The 20,012-nt window shown below is 38.1% G+C and overlaps 1 protein-coding gene across 1 annotated transcript in view; it reads right to left on the reverse strand.

Moving 5' to 3' along the window:
- Positions 1-12,691, reverse strand: part of LOC306873024 (short transient receptor potential channel 5-like) — a gene marked incomplete at both ends in the record, with an annotated part of 68,326 nt that extends 55,635 nt beyond the window's left edge. The window contains one exon of the mRNA XM_079422016.1: positions 12,305-12,691. Within this exon, the coding sequence (XP_079278142.1) occupies positions 12,305-12,691 (387 nt within the window). The remainder of the gene's footprint in view (positions 1-12,304) is intronic.
- Positions 12,692-20,012: the final 7,321 nt, after the last annotated feature.

Here is a 20,012-nt window from a genome sequence, read left to right on the forward strand (position 1 = left end):
TCTAACTCTAGCACTATCTATTCTAATTGTATTTTATCTATGTCTTTTTATTAAAAAATAACAATAATAATAATAATTATCTGTACTGCGTTAGGCTAACCAAGACTTGTAATAGCACTTGCACGTTGTTGCTCTTTTGTTGGTTTTGATTGCTTCTTATGTCCTCATTTGTAAGTCGCTTTGGATAAAAGCGTCTGCTAAATGACTAAATAAATAAATAAATAAATAATTCATGGCCGTGTGCATGACCATATTAATGTGTTTGGTCTTGGCAGAATAGATCTGCTACGCTGCAAGTACCAAGACTTGCTACTGCCAATACAGCCATAGACATGCTGCTGTGAGCATGTTAGAAATACTGCTGCTGTACATATAACATATACACTGTATAAAACAACGCATATATATAAAGAAATCACCCTGCAGCAAATCTGTATAGGTGGAGCTGTGGAAGGTAGAGGGTTTCTGAAGTGTTCTACAACTACTACAGCAAGCACTAGTGTAACATAATAAAAAGTAATATTAATATGTAATTTAAAGAAATAGTTTAATTTAGCTCAAATGGAATAATTTATGATTTTATAGGGATTTGAACAGACTCACTGTTACGGCGATTCACTGAACCAGCCGTATAACAAACTCTGCATGGATATTAAAATCCAAAATATAGTGAAATCACTATTTAATAGCACAGTAACAAGATCGGCAGATTAAGACATTAACTTGGGAGCACAAAACACAAGATACTTCTCTTTTCAATATAAATACGATTTTTTTATATAAACCTAAGACATAAACTAATCTAATAATGAACACAAGCATTCACACATTCACACGTTGCAGAAAGAGAGAAAGTAAGGAAAGGATGAGTTTAAGAGGAAATGTGAAAATCCCAAGTTTATAGCAATATGTTCAATTGCATAGACCTTAACAACCATCAATCACTTATTTAACCCTCGCTTTGAGTTTCTCAATGAGGCTAAAATTTATATTAACTGCACCTGATTCAGTTAGAACCTGGAGGTGTTACTTGCTTGCTTTGCTAAGGGAATCCCTTTTGTCGTCGTCCTTGCAGGAAAGGGGGTTCCCCGAAATGTCTGATTGGTTGAGAGTTCAGTAGTCTTTGAAGTGAGTTTCTTGGGCGTTGGCTGAGGATGCGGAGTTGGTCTGGTCGAAGTTTGAAGCGAGTGCAGTTGGAGCTGGACTTTGTTGCAAACTTACATTAGAACACGAAACTCCACGGAAAGAAAAGAAACTAAGTAAAAGAATAAAAATAAAAGGAGGTAATGAGACTAGGTTGGTTTTCTTTCCATTGCGGTAGCAGCTGGCACGTGGGCCAGAGCACGCTCAAAGAGCAGCGTCAAAACGCAGTGGCAAAAGAGACGAAGAGGAGAAGGGTGACCAAGAGAGTAAGAGGGACTAAGAGAGAGTTTGATGGTGTCCTGAGTTTTTAAACTCGGCTTTCAGACCGTCCCATCTGGACGTCTTGACCAATTAGATGCTGTCCTTGCTTGGGGTATTGCTTTGTTTCTCCACCCCACTAATAAATCGTTGTTATCTGTTCAGTCAGAGGTCCGAACTTTACAGGCTCTTGCAAAGTATACTTTTTGAACATGATTTCTATAATAAGACTATGATGCATTTGACAAAGAATTGATTGGAAGAAACATTTAAAGCATGGATTTTCAAACTTATACATACCAAACATGAATATTAATCCTTCAGCTATTCAATACTTATTAAAAGCAAGACATACACAATGAGTGATTAAAACAAGGATAGCCAAATGTGTGGGTTACATACATAATATGCAGTTATGCATAGAAATTATTAGTTTCATTAAAAATTTAAAATGAAAGTATTTTATGTAGTTCTATGGAGAACGAAGGCATGTTCTTTTAGACCACGGAATTTTGGTTTGGTCTGTCTTCTATGAGTGGAGACCTGCCCAAGAGAGTCTGTAGCTCGTGATTTTCTATCACAGGTTTACATGTGACGGTCATCTCTTTGACCATCAGTCTTGATTACTTGCCCCAAATTTGACAGTCTCTTTCCTGAATTGGAATTATCAATAAGTGTTCTTTTGTCTCAATGTTGCAAGCTGTTTTGTGAAAGAGGCTTGCTGGTTAGGCTTGCTTCAGACTAGATGGAGCCAGGAATCCGATTTATGACGTTGTCCTGTTACAGCTTTGAGGACCCTCTTTCTGGAATCTCAGCTTCTCACGTTTCGATGTTCTGATGGAGTCTTAACTTTGTCTGATTCAGTCTCTGATATCTTACACTAGCCAAGAATTTGGATGATGAGCAGCAAGTTAATTGGCTGCTGCCTGCTGATATGAAAAGAAAACAATCAGCTTTGGCAAGTGAATACTGATGCAATTATGTCAGATTGAGTAAGAACCTAATGGCCTCTGCTATCTAGAGTTTTATAACAGAACTTTGGATTTATTTAATTGAAAAAAAAGCATCAAATGTGAGCTGTCAGTCAGAGAATTCTGAAAAATGTAAAAAAAAAGGTGACTTGTTCTTTTTCACTGTTCATTTAACAGTATTTTACAGTAAAATAACATGAAAATTCCCATTAGATATTGAAGTTTTTCACTGCATAGACAAAGGAAAGACCGTTTACCAAATAACAGGTTTCTGCTGTAGCATTTTAACAGTCTTATATGATCAACCTCTTCTGAGTACAAGTGGAGCAGAATGGTTGATTAAACAAAAAGTCATCCAACAACTTTACACAATTAGAGAGGTCGACTGACTTCAGTATATTAGCAGTGGTGCATTTAAAGCAAGACCCAACTGTTTAACTTCATTTAAGCAAGAACTGCACTGTACAAATTCACCTTTACGTTGAACACGTCAGCAGTTTTGTGTCATTCTATTGTTATGAAGACTTTGGCAGTTTTTATGCAATGAAATGTTACAATTAATTCATATAAATTAATATAATTAATTTTTCAAATATTTGTCAGTTACCTTTTTGAAATCTGCAGCATAAAGAGATCTCAAACATATCTCAACAGTGTTCAGATATCGCAAGGGCTCCAGAGTGGAACTAAAATACTCACAAATGCAACAAAAATAGCAGGGTGCAACAATAATTAAAATGTATTCATCATATTGAACCAAAGTTTTTTGTGTGGCCATTTCATCCAGTCTCATTTTGATATTATCGTCTCCAAGCTGCAATCAGCAATGAACATGAAAAATTATTTCCAAATAGTGATTGTTATGAACTGGTTCTTTATAATGAGTCGATCAAAAGGATTCACAAAACTGCTTCGAACCCGCTAATCCCTTTTGATGTGTATCTATTGTTTTGAATCAGACTCAGTGAATGGGTTTTCACAATTGACTCTTTCACTGAACCGCGAGTCATTTTTCATCATTAAAAGTTTGTAATTAAAGCTATTTTTAAATCAGCTATAGAAGAACAGAATAGAGACAGAAAGCAGACCAAAGATACACATGTCAGAAGAAGTGGCCATGACTGGAGCTTTTTATTTGATGCATATTTTCAAGAATGAAGGAAGAAATGTTCACTTGACAGAAAAGAGAACTGGTTAAAGAACATGATGTGAGACAATACTAAGCCCCACCTCCTCTGTCTTTCACTCCTTTCCTCACAAACACACATGCAACACAAGAGCATGAAAGATGAAACATGAGAGAAAGACTGCTATACAGCATGAGTGAACAGATAAAACGAGTGATGATGGAGGAGAACTGCATATATATCATGCTGTCCTTGCAGCTGTGTGCCATAGATAAACTCTGTCAGAAAGATGAACCACAAGCCTGTTAGAGCCTTTCCTCTCTTTCACCTCTCCTTCTTTCTGTCTTTCACCCCGTTTGTACCTTTTCTCCCCATCCATCACATCCACATTCATTCATATGCTTTACCACAAACAATTGTGTAATTCCTTCCCTTTTTATCCTGATTATTTACCTTCGTTTAGGAGTCAAGGGCTGTACTTTCAAGAGCAGATGACTGCGTGTAAACACACAAACACACTTATAACCATATCATATGCATAACACCATTAATTCATTTTTAAGTGCCAGCATATGACCAAAATACTCAATCATATCATAAAGACCATATCTGCCATGAGAACATTATGGAAATATGATTTGTGGTATGTCGGTGTTACAAGCCAGCGAGTGAGTAAGTGAGGTTTGCAAACGCATTTTATTTAGAGATTTATTTTCAGTCCATTAGTATAACAGTCCTCCCCCAGTACTCCCAAGTGGCTGCAAGGGTTGCTATAGTGATAGCAATGCAAAATAGCCCATGCTCTGTGAACGGCGGGCACATGGTAAACGGGCTAGATTCCAATTTAGGCCCCATGGCACTTCCCGCAACAATTTTACTTCATGTATCTGCACCACCAGAGTTCACTTTAGAAAACCAAATAATGAAGCAAAAAGAACAAACCTGGCTACCGGCTTTATTTCCCCTAACGCTTGTTCGCTCTAACATCAAAAGTATAGGAACCTTGTGCCTCTGTTCTGAACCGTATTAGTGATGTAGCACTTCACTTCATAAAAGTGTGCACGTCTAATCCAAGAGGGAGCAGCAAAGCTACCTGGAGCTGCATAAACATCATTGTTGCTCCAGTGCAACTCAGTGAAGCTGCAGAATAATAATAGAGTTACAAAATAATTAATCTGTCCACATACTTACTCTATCCCAGGGCTTCCCAAACATTTTGCAGCTGAACTCCTTAAACGCAAAATATTTACTTGAGATTTTAAGTTAATATTTTAATGATTTATCACACATTTGCAAGCTTATGTTTCACTGATTTTGGTTTATGACCACACCACACACAAGTAAACAGATCATCTTTCTTTAGTTAGTTTTACTTTAAATTTTGAACTGTTGTAAATTACAATTGTCCTGTAAAATAAAAAAAATATATTTGATAATTATAGGTCTGATACTTATTTTACACTGCAAGTTATAATGCCAATATTTTTGTCTCAATTTTTCACTTTCAAAAATTTAAATCTTTAAGTTTTTTTTTTTTTTTTGGTGTAATACTGGTGAAATGTTAGCCTATCCACAGAAATTTTGGAAATTGTGCAAATGTGTACATAAAGTGAACCTAGCTCACTTAATGAATTCCCAAAATGCACGTACAGAGATTGGTGAGAGGGAGCATTTACTTAAGGAAACAGACTCTAAACTTAGTTCAAACACATTGACATTTTGATTTGATAATCACACTCAGCTTTAACATGATTTCAGTTTTATTTCAATTAATTGTGCAGCCAATTTTATTTATTTTAATTTAACATTGAACTACATTATTCGTTTTTCATCAACTCAGAAACCCCCAAGAGTTCACAAACCTCCATTAGGAAATGCCTCAGATTACGTATGTAACCCTAGTTCCTCGAGGGAACGAGACGCTGCGTCCTGTAAGAATTACAGAACCTCAGACACTTTGAACTTCTGAGATGGACAACACACACACAGTGCATTAACATACAGACATCTGTCTCCACATCCCACTGAGAGAAAATGCGGGAAAACGCCTCTCTGAAATATGCATCAGTTCCTTTTCATCCCCTCTTGAAAATTATATATATAATATTCTGCATTAATGCAAGTGATATTTACAGTCATGTTTGGTATCATTTGAATTGTCTCAGGGCGTCTGGTACAATGGTCTCATTCTTACAAGAAGTAGACTAAAAGATCATACAGATCCTAAGAGTTTAGAGATATATTGCAAACTGTAGAGGGTGGGTCAGTTCCCAGTACCTTTCATGCAAATTACCTTCTGTCCCTAAAGGTGTTAACTCGACTGGATTAAAGCAAATTCCAATTGTTAGTTCCTGTCTCCACCTCGGGGGATATTGGTCTTGGTCTGAAGTACTTAAGGAAATGTTGCAAAAGGATCGGGGCGAATTCTGTAGCCAGAAGCCCGTAGTGTGGTGTCTATGCATTCTTTACTCGTAGATTTATCTTTGAGAATTCAATGTTTTGTATTGATATGATTTGATCTCTTTGAATTGCTGTGTAATTGACATAATACATATAGTATTTACCTGACTGATAATAAATTGTTACATTTGACCTTATTCTGTTTTACTCTGTAATTATTGACTCTAGTAGATTACGTTGCATCCTAGTTAAAGACATGAGCAACCGAATGAACGAGTAAATATAAAGTCAAGAGTTAACTAGAATAATCAAATATCAGAAGAATACTAATTAGAAATAGACAAGCAATCAATTTGTATTTCAAGTTAAATACGAGGTCATAATAAAATAGAGTCAGATTAAATAATAAAATGGAGTCAGATTATAGAGTTTAATTTAAATTGAAGAACTTTGCACACTGGAAAGACCGAACACGCAGGAAACCTTCTCCACCATCGGATACCTTCTTTGGGCCAAATGGGTGGACCTTACAGTCCTGAGAACGCTAGGGGAATGCCTTCAGCGTGAGCGGCTCTGAATATCGTGTGCAACCTATCCAATGGATGGGCGAGACATCACAGACGGGGTGACGTAATGACCAGCTGGTATAAAAGCACATGTGGTGAAACTGGCATCACCTTCTAGGAATGAAGCAAGCGCTAGCAGGGATGCTGGAAGTATGGCCTCAAGACGCTGCATCTCGTTCCCTCGAGGAACTAGAGTTACATACGTAACCTGAGGCATTCCTCTTCAGGAACTCGAGCTGCGTCCTGAGAACGCTAGGGGAAAGAGATACCCACGCCGCCAGACTTCCAAGTCCCTGCCCAGTGTGTATCCCTGAGGAGCACATCTAGGGCGAGAGGACGAAAGAGCCTGGAGTGGCCCGCATGTCAAGGCCATAGAATCTGACAAAGGTCAGAGGCGTAGGCCATCCTGCAGCGTTGCAAATGTCCTGTATAAGAACACCTGCGAGGAAGGCCTTGGAGGCCGCTACACTTCGTGTCGAATGAGCTCTGACTCCCGTCGACGAGGGGAGCTGAGAGAACTCATAGGCAGTGTTGATAGCATCCACAATCCACCGGCTGAGGGTCTGCTTTGTAGCAAGCAGACCCCTTTTAGGGGCACCGTAGCAAACTAGCAATTGGTCCACCCTTCTCCACATGGCAGCTCTGTGGACGTATGCTTCCAGTGCTCACACTGGACACATACAGATATGCTTTTGCTGGTCAGGCTCCCGAAAGGGAGGAGGACAGAAGGCCTGCAGTACGACTGGTCATGCGCCGTGGAGGAAATGTGTAACTAGATTGCCCATCAAGAGAGGTGTGTTAGGCCGAATTGCCGCCACGTAAACCTTCAAGGTGGAGTGGGTCAACCCTGCGGAGAGTTGGGCCTGCAGGAACTCCAGAACTGTACCAATCGGGTATTTAACTGGGTCGAGCTTGCAGTCTCCGCACCATGAAGTGAAAAGTTACCACTTCAAGGCATACAGTTTCCTCGTTGAAAATTCCTCGGTTGAGAGACCAGAAGCTATGAGTTGTGCCCCCTCAGGGGCCACGCCCACAACTTCCACATCTCTGGGCAGGGGTGATAGACCCCCACTTGTGAGAGGAGATCCCTCCTGATGGGAATCCCCCATGGAGAGCCGTCGAGGAGAGAAATCAGGTCCGAGAACCATACTCAGCCCGGCCAGAACGGTGCTACCAGAGGTAGACTGACCTTGTCCCGGCGCACTCTCACCAGAACTCCCGGGAGCAGAGCAATCCCATATTGAGATGCCCAGGAATGTGAACTGCTCTCAGCGAGAGGTGTTGTCTTGGGACCACCCTAGGAACTGGTACGCTATCCTGTACACGGGGCGTGAACACAGACCTCCTTGGTGGTGGATGTAAGAGAGCACCGCAGTGTTGTCGGTGCGCACCAACACATGGTGATCTCTTTCAGAGCCTGAAACACAGCCAGCATCTCCAGCCAATTGATGTGCCATGTGAGATGGCGACCACTCCACAGACCACGGGCAGGGTGGCCACTCATGACCGCACCCCAACCGGTGAGGGACACATCCATCGCTAGTGTTACGCGGCGACACGGAGCTCCCAACACCGGGCCCTGAGACAAGAACCAAGGTTGTCTCCACATGTCTAAGGCACGTAGGCACCGCCGTGTGACCTGATCATGCGAAGCGGGTTTGCCCTCAGGGAGAACCCCTTGGTCTTGAGCCACCACTGTAGGGGTCTCATGTACAGCAGGCCAATAGGTATCACGTTGGACGCAGCTGCCATCAGACCCAGCAGTCTCTGAAACTGCTTGACAGTGAGTAAGCCCTGGGCCATGGGCGTCAGGGCTTTTTGGCCGAGGACTTCTTAGCCTGAAATACGACCCCAGGTCCGTCTTCGGCTTCGAAGGCCCCGGCCCAGAACCTCCCTTTACGAGGAGCTAGCATGTGGCTGGGGCTGCTCCCGTCCAGCAGCCGCATGAGTTGAAGAGAGCGGCAAGGCAGAAACCGCTGAAACGCGGTTATATATATATATATATATATATATATATATATATATATATATATACCTGTATATATATACCTGTATATATATATATATATATATATATATATATATATATATATATAAAATCATCCAAGCACCCAATTCCTAGTCATATATACATTTGATATGACAAAATATTATTAAATTGTAAAGAAATTCCAGGATCAGTTCCCTCTTCAAGTAGGCCTAGTATTTTCATCGGGTCATTAATCTACTTTCGCGCTACAAAAATGCGCTCTCGACATTTGGCAGTAAAATAACGCCATATTTAACCAGCACAAATGTTAACCATGTTTAATATATAAAATAGAAATAACTGTATAACAAAAATCTCAGATTTCTTTCCTGTGTTGACTTGTCTTCTATTGAAACAGAAAATTAGGGTGGGTTCAATTACATTGAACAGCCAATAATTTTTAGTATAAAATAATAATTTGACATTATGTAAAAAAACAAACAAAAAAACAAAACAAATTATATTCCATTAAATGCACACAAAAACCATGCTTGCTCAATTTGCATAATTAAAATACGCTAATGCAATACTCTTGAACAATCACAATTTATTTTTACTCCATGCGATCTGTCTAAATTTATAAAACAGAAGTTTACTCAATCCAATAATCCTTAGCATTAATATTTTGCATTGTCAGTAACACTGCATTACTGAAACTGGGCAGAGTTTCCAGCAGGCTTTGCTTGGAATTGGCTGGGGAGAGTAAATGATGAAATAAAGCTTAATTTAATGTGTTTTGTGCAAAATGAGAAAAGTTGGAGGCTTTTTAGTGCTTAATGATCAGTTATTAGGGGACTCAGTATAGAGTTTATGTTAGGGTGGTGTTTTTATGGAGAAAAGTGGAACTGTAGAGCACCTTGTCCAGAGAGAACATATGACTTGATAAAGTATAAATAGATCTGATTGTTCAGCTCACACATGCTATCTTTACAGGGTTGAGAACTGAACTGTCTACATGTGAGTGAGAAATTGCCACGAGTTTGCAAATTACTTCAATGTTAAAGAACCACTCTCCACAACTGAATAAAGTTTGGCAAAATAATTATATTTTTTAAGTGAACAAGAACTGTGAAGGCTTCTCAATGGAACTGCCGTATATGAAAAAAATATTTAAAAAATAATTTACTGAGTTTTTGCAGAATCTGCATTTCCTGCTCAGCTTTACATCAGCTATTCACTTGTAGATGAGAGTGATTCTGTATGCATCATTGATTCTACTCCTTAAAAAAGGGCATTCACAACCTCAAGCACTGATAAATTCATAGTGATAGCTTTTGTGTGCAGTAGCTTCCTTCTGGCACCACGCTGTACAAATCGAACCTCGGTTCACAGTGAATACTGCTGTCACATGCCCTTTTTCAGTGTATGTTAGCGGAACTTGCTTGAAGTTACGTTCCCCTTCATCCTCCACTGGCCACCAAATCAAGCATGCCGCAAAACTCGATCTATGAGAATACAGGAATGCAAGCTTTTCAGGTTAATCTTACCATTGAATCAGGGGAAAGATTAGAGGATAACAAAATGCAATCCAATAAAGATTTATGGTGCTACGTGAGGTGAAAATCAAATCTCATCTCATCTTTTCTATTAGCTTTGGAACACCCACTCATCCGAACACATGCACATAGAGTACAACCACAAACATGAACAGTTCCCACCTGCATACACACTGTTCACACAAACAGCGATATGGCATAAGTAGGAAGACACCGACAAAATACATATGCAAACTCTATATTTATATGTACTGTGTGTCCTACCGATGTGTGCAGGGTTGGGAATCAAGAACTGGTTGTTATATAGGTTCTATTTTTAAGTACTTGTATCAAATTATTTTAATGACGTTCAGTGCCACTGATGATCATAAAGTTCATTTTATCACTGATGTGGATAATATGTGGTACTAAAGAACCAGACCACAAAAGCATTCTTGTTTTGCAAACAAATGTACAGTACATAGCCACAGCAAGAAGAATTTTGGTTTAGCTGAATTATTAGTTTACAGACACGAAAGAATACCAAGACAAAGATTCTGTAGCATTGTCCTCTATATATGAATCCGATGCACAAAATTACTTTATTAAACCAGTGATTCTTTTTAAAGAATCAGTCAAAATTTTAAATTGATCTCAGATTGATTTATTGGATTAAATGCATTAAGCAACTGGCTTTCAGAACTTGAAGTGTATTGAATCATAATTATTTGAGGAAGAGCTAATATATTAAATCATTAAAATCCTTTTGTTCTAACCAGCTACAATAAGCATACAAACAATTTAAACAATAGGCCTATACTTTATTCGTGAACGTATGTTCAGCTATCCTTTTTAATACTTAACTTTTAAATATTTTTTTAATTTTTCTGATCATCAGTCATCAAAGCTAGGTAAATATTGGTCACAGACACAGATATTTACGTAAAATTTTACAAAGCTGATTAGTGATTACTCGCTAAAAACAGATCATGTTTTCAGGCCATTTCAAGTCTTATTTTGATGCAACAAAGTGATTATATCGAAGTGTGTGAATTGTTTACCTACTTTTAAAATTATTATTCCCATTTGCAAACGTGGTGCATGTACAAAAACAAGAGGCGGGATTTATCACATGAACTAATCCTAGCCAATCATAAACAGTCATATCCAATCATATCGCGATGGAGGCATTGACTACTCTCACGGGATTTTCCTCCATTCATTCTCAATTCCCTCATCAATCTCACCACATGCTTAAGGGGTCTGTTTAAACTCAATGGGCTCAGGGGAGGCGAGATAGACTATAATTATTATAGACTAGATATACTATAATAGATTATAATTTAATATTTGTATTGTTTTATTTTTGTACAACAATTTTTTTTTCTCATACAATATTCTGAGGAAGCCCTGCCTCCATTTCCTCCTTGGAGGTAACGCCCCTGAGCTATATATATATTTGTGCTGTCAAACGATTAATCGTGATTAATCGCATCCAAAATACAAATCCAAAGTTTTTGTTTACATAATATATGTGTGTGTACTGTGTATATTTATTATGTATATATAAAGACACACACATACAGCATACATTTTCTAAATATTTGCACGTATTTACGTGTATATAGGTGTTTATCATATATAAATACATTTAATATATAAACGTAACATATTTTTCTTAAATATATACATGCATGTGTGTGTATTTATATATACATAATAAATATATACAGTACACACATATATTATGCAAACAAAAACTTTTATTTTGGATGCGATTAATCACAATTAATCGTTTGACAGCTCTAGTATACATACAAAATCGAAGTATTTTGAGGGCGTATTACTGTAAGACTTGACTACATCATTCACGGTGCTTCACAGTGGTTTCCTGCTCTTTTGGCACAATTTGCTCACCATGGCTCACTGATTGATGGAATTTTCTTTACAGCATCATGGGAAATGTAGTTTTTCTCCAGGAATTCTGCTCTTAAACATGATACTTTGAAAAATAAGTATATATATATAAAAAAAATGGCTTCAACAAAAGAATGAATCATTGATTAACAACTTTCAAGCCCATAAGTTATAATAACTTTATAGTCAATTTCAATTTTTGCAGTGTAAACCAGCTTAAAAGTTCAGTATGGCTGGTCACCAACGTAAGTTGTGCTGGTATCCCTCTCAGGCTTCTTAACTAACTTATCCAACACTGTTAGACCAAGTATAGACTAGAACGCATAAACCAGCCTGGACCACGATATAAATTAATACTAATGCAAAGTGTCTCTTTTCAGCTGAGAAAAGCATATAAAACCCCAACACACATACAGACCTGTTTTTCTCCACTGGGTTTCCTGTGGGACAACAGTAACTCTACAGCTCCCACCACTTCTTTGCGGATGGCGTAGAGCAGACCGTCTCCAGTGTTCACTCCATGATCCAGAAGCAGCTCCATCACCTCAAGGTTCTCATTCTCAATAGCGATTAGTAGCGCATTGCGGCCCAATGGATCCACACAATTGACGTCAATATTGTAGTAGACCTCCGCCTCACGTAGTGCATGCTGGACCCCTGCATAGTCACCCTTTTCCACAGCCAAAAGGAACGAACGCTCCTCTGGGGAAAGCTCTACCTCCGCCCGGACGATCTGTAGAGGGATTCGGTCCCGGTACGGAGAGTAGCTGCTCTTTTTGTAGTATAGATGTGACATGGGATTCATGATGGATGCTGATAGAAGAAGAAAAAACAGAGACAGAGAAGCTGTAATAATTTAATATTCACTAACAAACAGTAAATGGGCACTTGATAAACAGTGAGTCAGCTTACTTCCTGTTTGGCAGTGGAAATAGTATACATTTATGAAACACATATCTTATTATTCCACAGAAGTCATTTCAGTGATCTTGAAATGCATTAAAATATGCTTTTTGAAGTTTAACCTGAGGAAAATTCAGAGATAAAAAGAAGTGTACTTGTAGACAGATATGAGAAATTAATAGTTAACCATTAATGTTCACTACGTCTACAGAAACACTTACTTGAAATTACTTTTTAATAGGTTTCCGGGAGTGACTGATGCCTCAAGTCATTTTTCTTAATGGCCACAATGTGGTCACAAGCAACAGCTAGCTCTGTTATTATGTTCAGTCATCAAACTGTGGTGCCAGTAATTCAGCTTGGCCACATTTGCTACACTATTATGTTATCACACTCTATTGTCACTTTTTTTTTAGGGGAAGTCATTTAGAAAAAGGTGAAGAGTTTATATTTTATAATTATGTCATCTGAGAGCTGAGTGCAGTGATAATTTGAATCATTATCACATTCCTTGTTTTACTAATATTTACATAATTTGGTCTGTCTTTAAGGCTACTCTCATATTAATACATATTTGGGGAAGTCGTGGCCTAATGGTTAGAGAGTCGGACTCGTAATCCAAAGGTTGCGGGTTCGAGTCTCGGGCCGGCAGGGATTGTAGGTGGGGGGAGTGAATGTCCAGCGCTCTCTCCACCCTCAATACCATGACTGAGGTGCCCTTGAGCAATGCACCGAACCCCCAACTGCTCCCCGGGCGCTGCAGCATAAATGGCTGCCCACTGCTCTGGGTGTGTGTTCACGGTGTGTATGTGTTCACTGCTGTGTGTGTGTAAGTTGGATGGGTTAAATGCAGAGCACGAATTCCGAGTATGGGTTGCCATACTTGGCAGTATGTCACTTCACTTATACAGAGAAGAAGTGTCTGTTTGAACAGTATATGGAAGGATTAATTATGTGATCTGAATCAGATTTAAATCTTAAAGCTACATTATGTAATTGTTTTGTAAGTTAAATCTTACAAACACGTTCACTAAAAAGATTAATTCAGATTCACTCCTTGATTCACTTAGTGAATCTTTCTGCAAGTAACATTGCTTCACCAGTAGGTGGCGACAAACGTTGGTGACAAATCCATGCATAATCCTGTCTTCAAATCTGCTAGAAACTCCAGGAAGCATTTTCACCTCAAATAACACAAATCCCAAGCATTAATCCATATAATTAATCACACTTTATAATCTTTCAGCTCAACAAAAAAGGCTGACAGCATAAAGCATCTTCTAAATGACCAATCAGAACGGATATTGAAATGATGCAATGCTGTTTGCTTCAGAGTTGCATCCCTAGTCCGTATACAAAACCAATCAACTTCAGAGGTAAACCATTCAAACCAATCACATTCAGTATCAGTTTAGAACATCATCAAACCACTATGATATTTAAACAACAGGTGAAGATAAAAATTTAATTTTAAACAAAATATTAATAAATTCCACACAAATAAAGGCTCATATATAAATAAAACTACTTCAGCTCATCACCACAAGTCTGGGTAGGCTACTTAGACCCAACGTCAGACTGCTTACTTGAATCAATTGGTTTAACATAATTGTCAAAACAGTTAATATACGTATAAAATGTGTGGTTTTCAATAGGATTTGTGTTTAGACAATGGCACTATATTTGTACATATTAAATGTTAAATGAACGTTGGCCACTGTCTATGGACAGTATCTGGCAATGCTTTCAAGGTAAACAAACTGTAAAATCATTTTGAAGTGAGACTAGTTGCAGAAACCTCTGAATATGCCTTACTAGTGTAATTCCTGTGGGTGTAGTTTGCAAAACTTGGCTGTTGGTTCCATGTAAACAGTGCTATACGGTTACTTGTGTTGTGTTACATCCTTCCCATGGTATTCCTGGTATCTTGATATGGAGCTAGATTTATATTTTTAGCTTGTCATGTCTTTCATTTAAAAATTGAATATAACTTTGTACATATAATGTTGGTGAACAATACTAAACATTAAATATTTATTGCCGACCCACTTGCCTGCTAGGTTGCTATTATGATAATACACTTATGAATGCATTTCTCATTCATTTATACAGAGGGTGAAATTATTGTTTGTGGTAATCAACAGCTTTTCACAGATGCGGCCCATAAACTCAACCTAGATTATGCCTTCAAGGAAGCTCCACATAAGTGGCTGCTTTCTTTGGTCAGGATAAGTATTTCTTTGCTATTTCTGTTTTTCTGCTTTCTGTGTACGGATAACATTCAGTTTATTTGGTATGCAAACCAGTGGAATATTATAAAGGATTTGCCAGTTTTGACAGTTCATCTCAACTCATTCCAAAGTGTGCCGATGAGTGAGTGAAAAATATCCCACTAATTTCAGAATAAATGAGAGAACTTGAGTAATTACTGAGACTGACTCCATGATGATGTTGCATCTTGCTTTGATCATCTTCTCTGAAAAAGATAACAGACACACCAGGTGGCGTCTTCCATATGGTCTCGCTTCAACTGACACCACACATGCACACACACACTTATCAGCACACTCACACTCATTAGCACCCAATTCACACTTTGCATTGAATTTTACATTATGGGGTCTAACCGGTGTCTAATAGATGCAGATCCCCTAATCCACTCATAAATTATATGTCATGTTATCTATAATGTCAACTTTTTTTTTTCTGGGGAACTACAGTAGAACTCTGACTCAATTTATTAGCATTCTTTCAGCTCGTCAATTTAAATATTTATACATCTATGTACTTTCTGTTGAACCACTGCATTTTGCACTTAAAGTTGGAAATCTAATCCCTTAATGGATCTCACTGTCACACTGCTCGGGGAGCGAGGAGACAAGGAGAACGTTCTATAATCCTTTATTGAAGCCAACACATGGAACGTGGAACTTGGGGGTAAGACAAACAATACCGGACATGAGTGACAGGGAGACACAGGGCTTAAGAACACTAGGAAATCAAACGAGGAAGAACAGAAACAGGTGAGGAGTAATTAAACACAGGGCTGGGGACAAATGACCTAATAAAGACTCTAAACGAGGAAAGGAACAGGAAGTCCAAATAAGGGCATAAGGAAACACAGGGATCATGTGGAAACACAAGACACAGGGAAACAAAGTCTGACACTCACAGGTTTTATTGTGAACAACTTATCCATGCATGTTTTTTGAGCTTGTAATTTTTAATCAAAATGTTATAACTCCTGATGAAATGACTTCTCTTTGGTGACAAATGCTGGACTTCAGTCATTTAGTCCACTAAAATCTAGGTATGCACCAATACCATTTTTTTCAGAACTGATCCGAAACCAAAATTATACCATTTAAGAGTCGCATCTTGTGACATCATATTCAGTTATTGGTTTGTTTAGATGTCTTTGTTTCATGTTTGGTTCACATTAGTGTTTATTTCTTTAACGAAAACTATGATGAAAAAAGTTAACTGACAAGCTTTTTTCCCATGGCTAAAATGAGACGATGGTGAGGCGACAATAATGTCAATAAACAATAAGGATGACTATATCAACATGCAATATCTTTGAACATAAAAGATAAGACTAAAATGTACTGTATTTAAAAAAAATTAAAACTATACCTAAATCTATTTTTATTTTCGTCAAAATCTAATTTTATTTTCATCGGATAAAAAAGAGACAAAATATTATTGCGTGACTCTACTACACGAGCTTTCATGTGTGTGGCTGCAAGATTTCAAATCCCTAAATCAGAGCTTCTCTGTTAAAAGGATACATTTTCTGCCCAGTGATTTGCTTAATTTTTGCAATCTGGCAACCATGCACACACGTTCACTCTTCATTGTGGAAGTGGCGATAATGATCTGAAAACACAGACAAACAAGTAAGCTAAAGTTTAGCAATCTTCATGTGAGATTTTGGGCTTAAATGAAAGTGTCATTCAGAGATCTCGACTATTTTGTTTGCGATTGTAGTTGCTGAATAAATGCACTTACTCAACTGCTGTTGTTTTAATAGCATTTATAACATTATTGGAATTACTATTAGAAGTCCACATTCTATTGATTTGTGTTTATTGGTGAAAGTGCATTACCTGAAATTTATTTTTTTTAAATGACAACAATCATTGCAATTATAATTTTAAGCAAAATTATATATTTTTGTTTTATAAATTTAACCATTATACAGCATGACGACAATGTGACAAGTTTTCATTGACTAAAACAAGATTAAAATGCTCAGACATTTGTCTGTGAAAATGCTCACTTGTCTGTGAAACCCTCCCCCCGGTTTCACAGACAAGTCTTTTTAAGATGGTCCCAGACTAAAATGAATGTTTGAGCTGTCTCAACTGAAAATATCTTAAAACATATCTTAAAATATGTCAGTGTCATTGTTCTGTGTCAAGATGCACACCTGTAATGTTTTCTTTGTAATGTGTCTAAGGCATTTTTGTAAAAGTTGCTTAAATATTTTAATTTAACTAAGGCCTAGTCCTGCTTGTTTTGTGTGCACCAAAGTTCAGATGGCAGTGTTCACTTATTTAAATGAACTTCTGTAATAGAGCATTTGCACTAGAGTTGGTTTTAACTGAACCAAACCTACCAAGTGTGAACACACCTTTGCAGTTGACCTCAAGATCACATTCACATATGCCTTCTTCCAATCAACCACCAATGGATAAAACCAAGTTTCCTCCCTACTTCCGTTACATCACAGCTACACATCTTGTATTGAAAGAAAGTCATTCTGTGGTACCCAACAATGATTTTACCAAACAATAATAATAATAATAATAATAATTCGTTACATTTATATAGCGCTTTTCTAGGCACTCAAAGCGCTTTACAGTAAGGGGGGTATCTCCTCGTCCACCACCAGTGTGCAGCATCCACCTGGATGATGCGACGGCAGCCATAGTGCGCCAGAACGCCCACCACACACCAGCTTATTGGTGGAGAGGAGACAGTGATGAAGCCAATCAGTAGATATGGGGATGGTTAGGAGGCCATGATGGTCAGAGGCCAATGGGCAAATTTGGCCAGGATGCCGGGGTTATACCCCTACTCTTTTTCGAAGGACATCCTGGGATTTTTTTATGACAGAGAGTCAGGACCTCGGTTTAACGTCTCATCCGAAGGACGGTGCTTTTTACAGTATAGTGTCCCCATCACTATACTGGGGCGCTAGGACCCACCCAGACCGCAGGGTGAGCACCCCCTGCTGGCCTCACTAACACCTCTTCCAGCAGCAACCTAGTTTTCCCAGGAGGTCTCCCATCCAGGTACTGACCAGGCTCAACCCTGCTTAGCTTCAGTAGGCAACCAGTCTTGGGCTACAGGGTGATATGGCTGCTGCTGACAATAGCCTCAACTTTTTCTTTTTCCGAGTTACTTTTCTCAGCATCTCTAAATATCCACACCATGTTAATCCTATGCTGGTGAACACATCAGTGCACTTGCCCCCACTGCAGCTGGTACACCCACACAGCTTTCTGCTCCTTAATGCTAATTTTTAGATACTGGATCAGCACATGGTACAGGCAGACCTTTCCGGGATCAGTACTGTTTTCAAAATGGATCCTGGTTGCTTTTAGGAAAAAACTAAACCATTGTGTTATTCTGTTTCTTCTGACTGAAAAGCAAAGAGTGCAGTGATTGTGAGAACTGAGAAGTGAGTTTCACATGCTTTCCTATAGCGAATTCCCACTTGGAATCTGCTCCTACAGAACTCAGATGAAAGCTCTGCCGATTGCTGTAGAATTGAGATGTTTGTCATTCACAAAGTTGAACACATTTACATTTACCTGACGCTTTTATCCAAAGCGACTTACAATTGCTATATATGTCAGAGGTCACACACCTCTGGAGCAACTAGGGATTAAGTGTCTTGCTCAGGGACACATTGGTGGCTCACAGCGGATTCGAACCCGGGTCTCTCACACCAAAGGCATGTGTCTTATCCACTGCGCCATCACCACACCTGTACACATCCCCTGTACCTTGCATGTTTGTATATAAAATGAATTGGCTAATTTGATAATGCTTTCAACTACCAATAAAACTGTAGTACTCTCAGCTCTGCTTTTTATATTTTACCATGTTAAAAGTCCCATGGTGATTTTGGTTAGTAACAATAGTTTATGGTAACATTAGCTATGGACATGTTCCACTTAGGTCTTAATTTAGAACAATAGATTGTTTTGTCATTTGACAATAGGGCTGCGTCTAGCAATTATTTTGATTATCGATTAGTTGGCCAATTTTATATTTATTTATTTATTTTGAGTAATCGATTAATCGGATAAAAAGCCTTTCTATTTTATTCACGAAACACAAATTCCACATGCTGTCGAATGCTGTGCTTCAAACAGACATGCCAACTGAATGCTATAAACATATTGTATGGTGAAAATATCTATATCTATGCTACACATTATGTGCAAAATAAAGCACATAATGTATGAAGTACAGTTTAAATGGAGAGTTTAAATAGACAAATGGACAAAGGACAGTTTAAATACTAAAAAGGATTTAAATCAAACTTCGCTTATCAATACATAAAATACGTGCATATACACCTATAAATTACTTGCATATACATGCATACTATTGGATGTATATGGATATGAAATACACGTGCACACTAATATGAAATCCATACAAAATACATAATATGTTAGTAATGAATGCATATACACTTGGTTCATGCGTATTCCTAATGGGAGCAAAACGCCTTATGAGTAATTAAACGCGTTACGTTCTTATTCTGGACTCATCTGACGTGTATGTGCATGTGTTGTTGTGGGTGTATATGCATGGATCAAGTTTATATGTATATGCAAGTATGTATAGGTGTGTCTGTGCGCAGTGAGTTTATATGTATGTGCGAGTGTTTATAGGTGTATATGCATGGATCAAGTTTATATGTATATGCAAGTATGTATAGGTGTGTCTGCATGCAGCGAGTTTATATCTATGTGCGTTGTTGTTGTGGGTGTATATGCATGGATATTGTTTATATGTATTAGCGAGTGTCTATAGGTGTATGCATGCATCAAGTTTATATGTATACGCAAGTTATTCACAAGTGTATATGCATTCATTACTAACATAATATGTATTGGTATGGATTTCATATTAGTGTGCACGTATATTTCATATATATATATTGAACATCCAATAGTATACTGTACATGTATATATGA

This window comes from Barbus barbus (assembly GCF_936440315.1).
Source record: "Barbus barbus genome assembly, chromosome: 7".
NCBI classification, from domain to species: domain Eukaryota; kingdom Metazoa; phylum Chordata; class Actinopteri; order Cypriniformes; family Cyprinidae; genus Barbus; species Barbus barbus.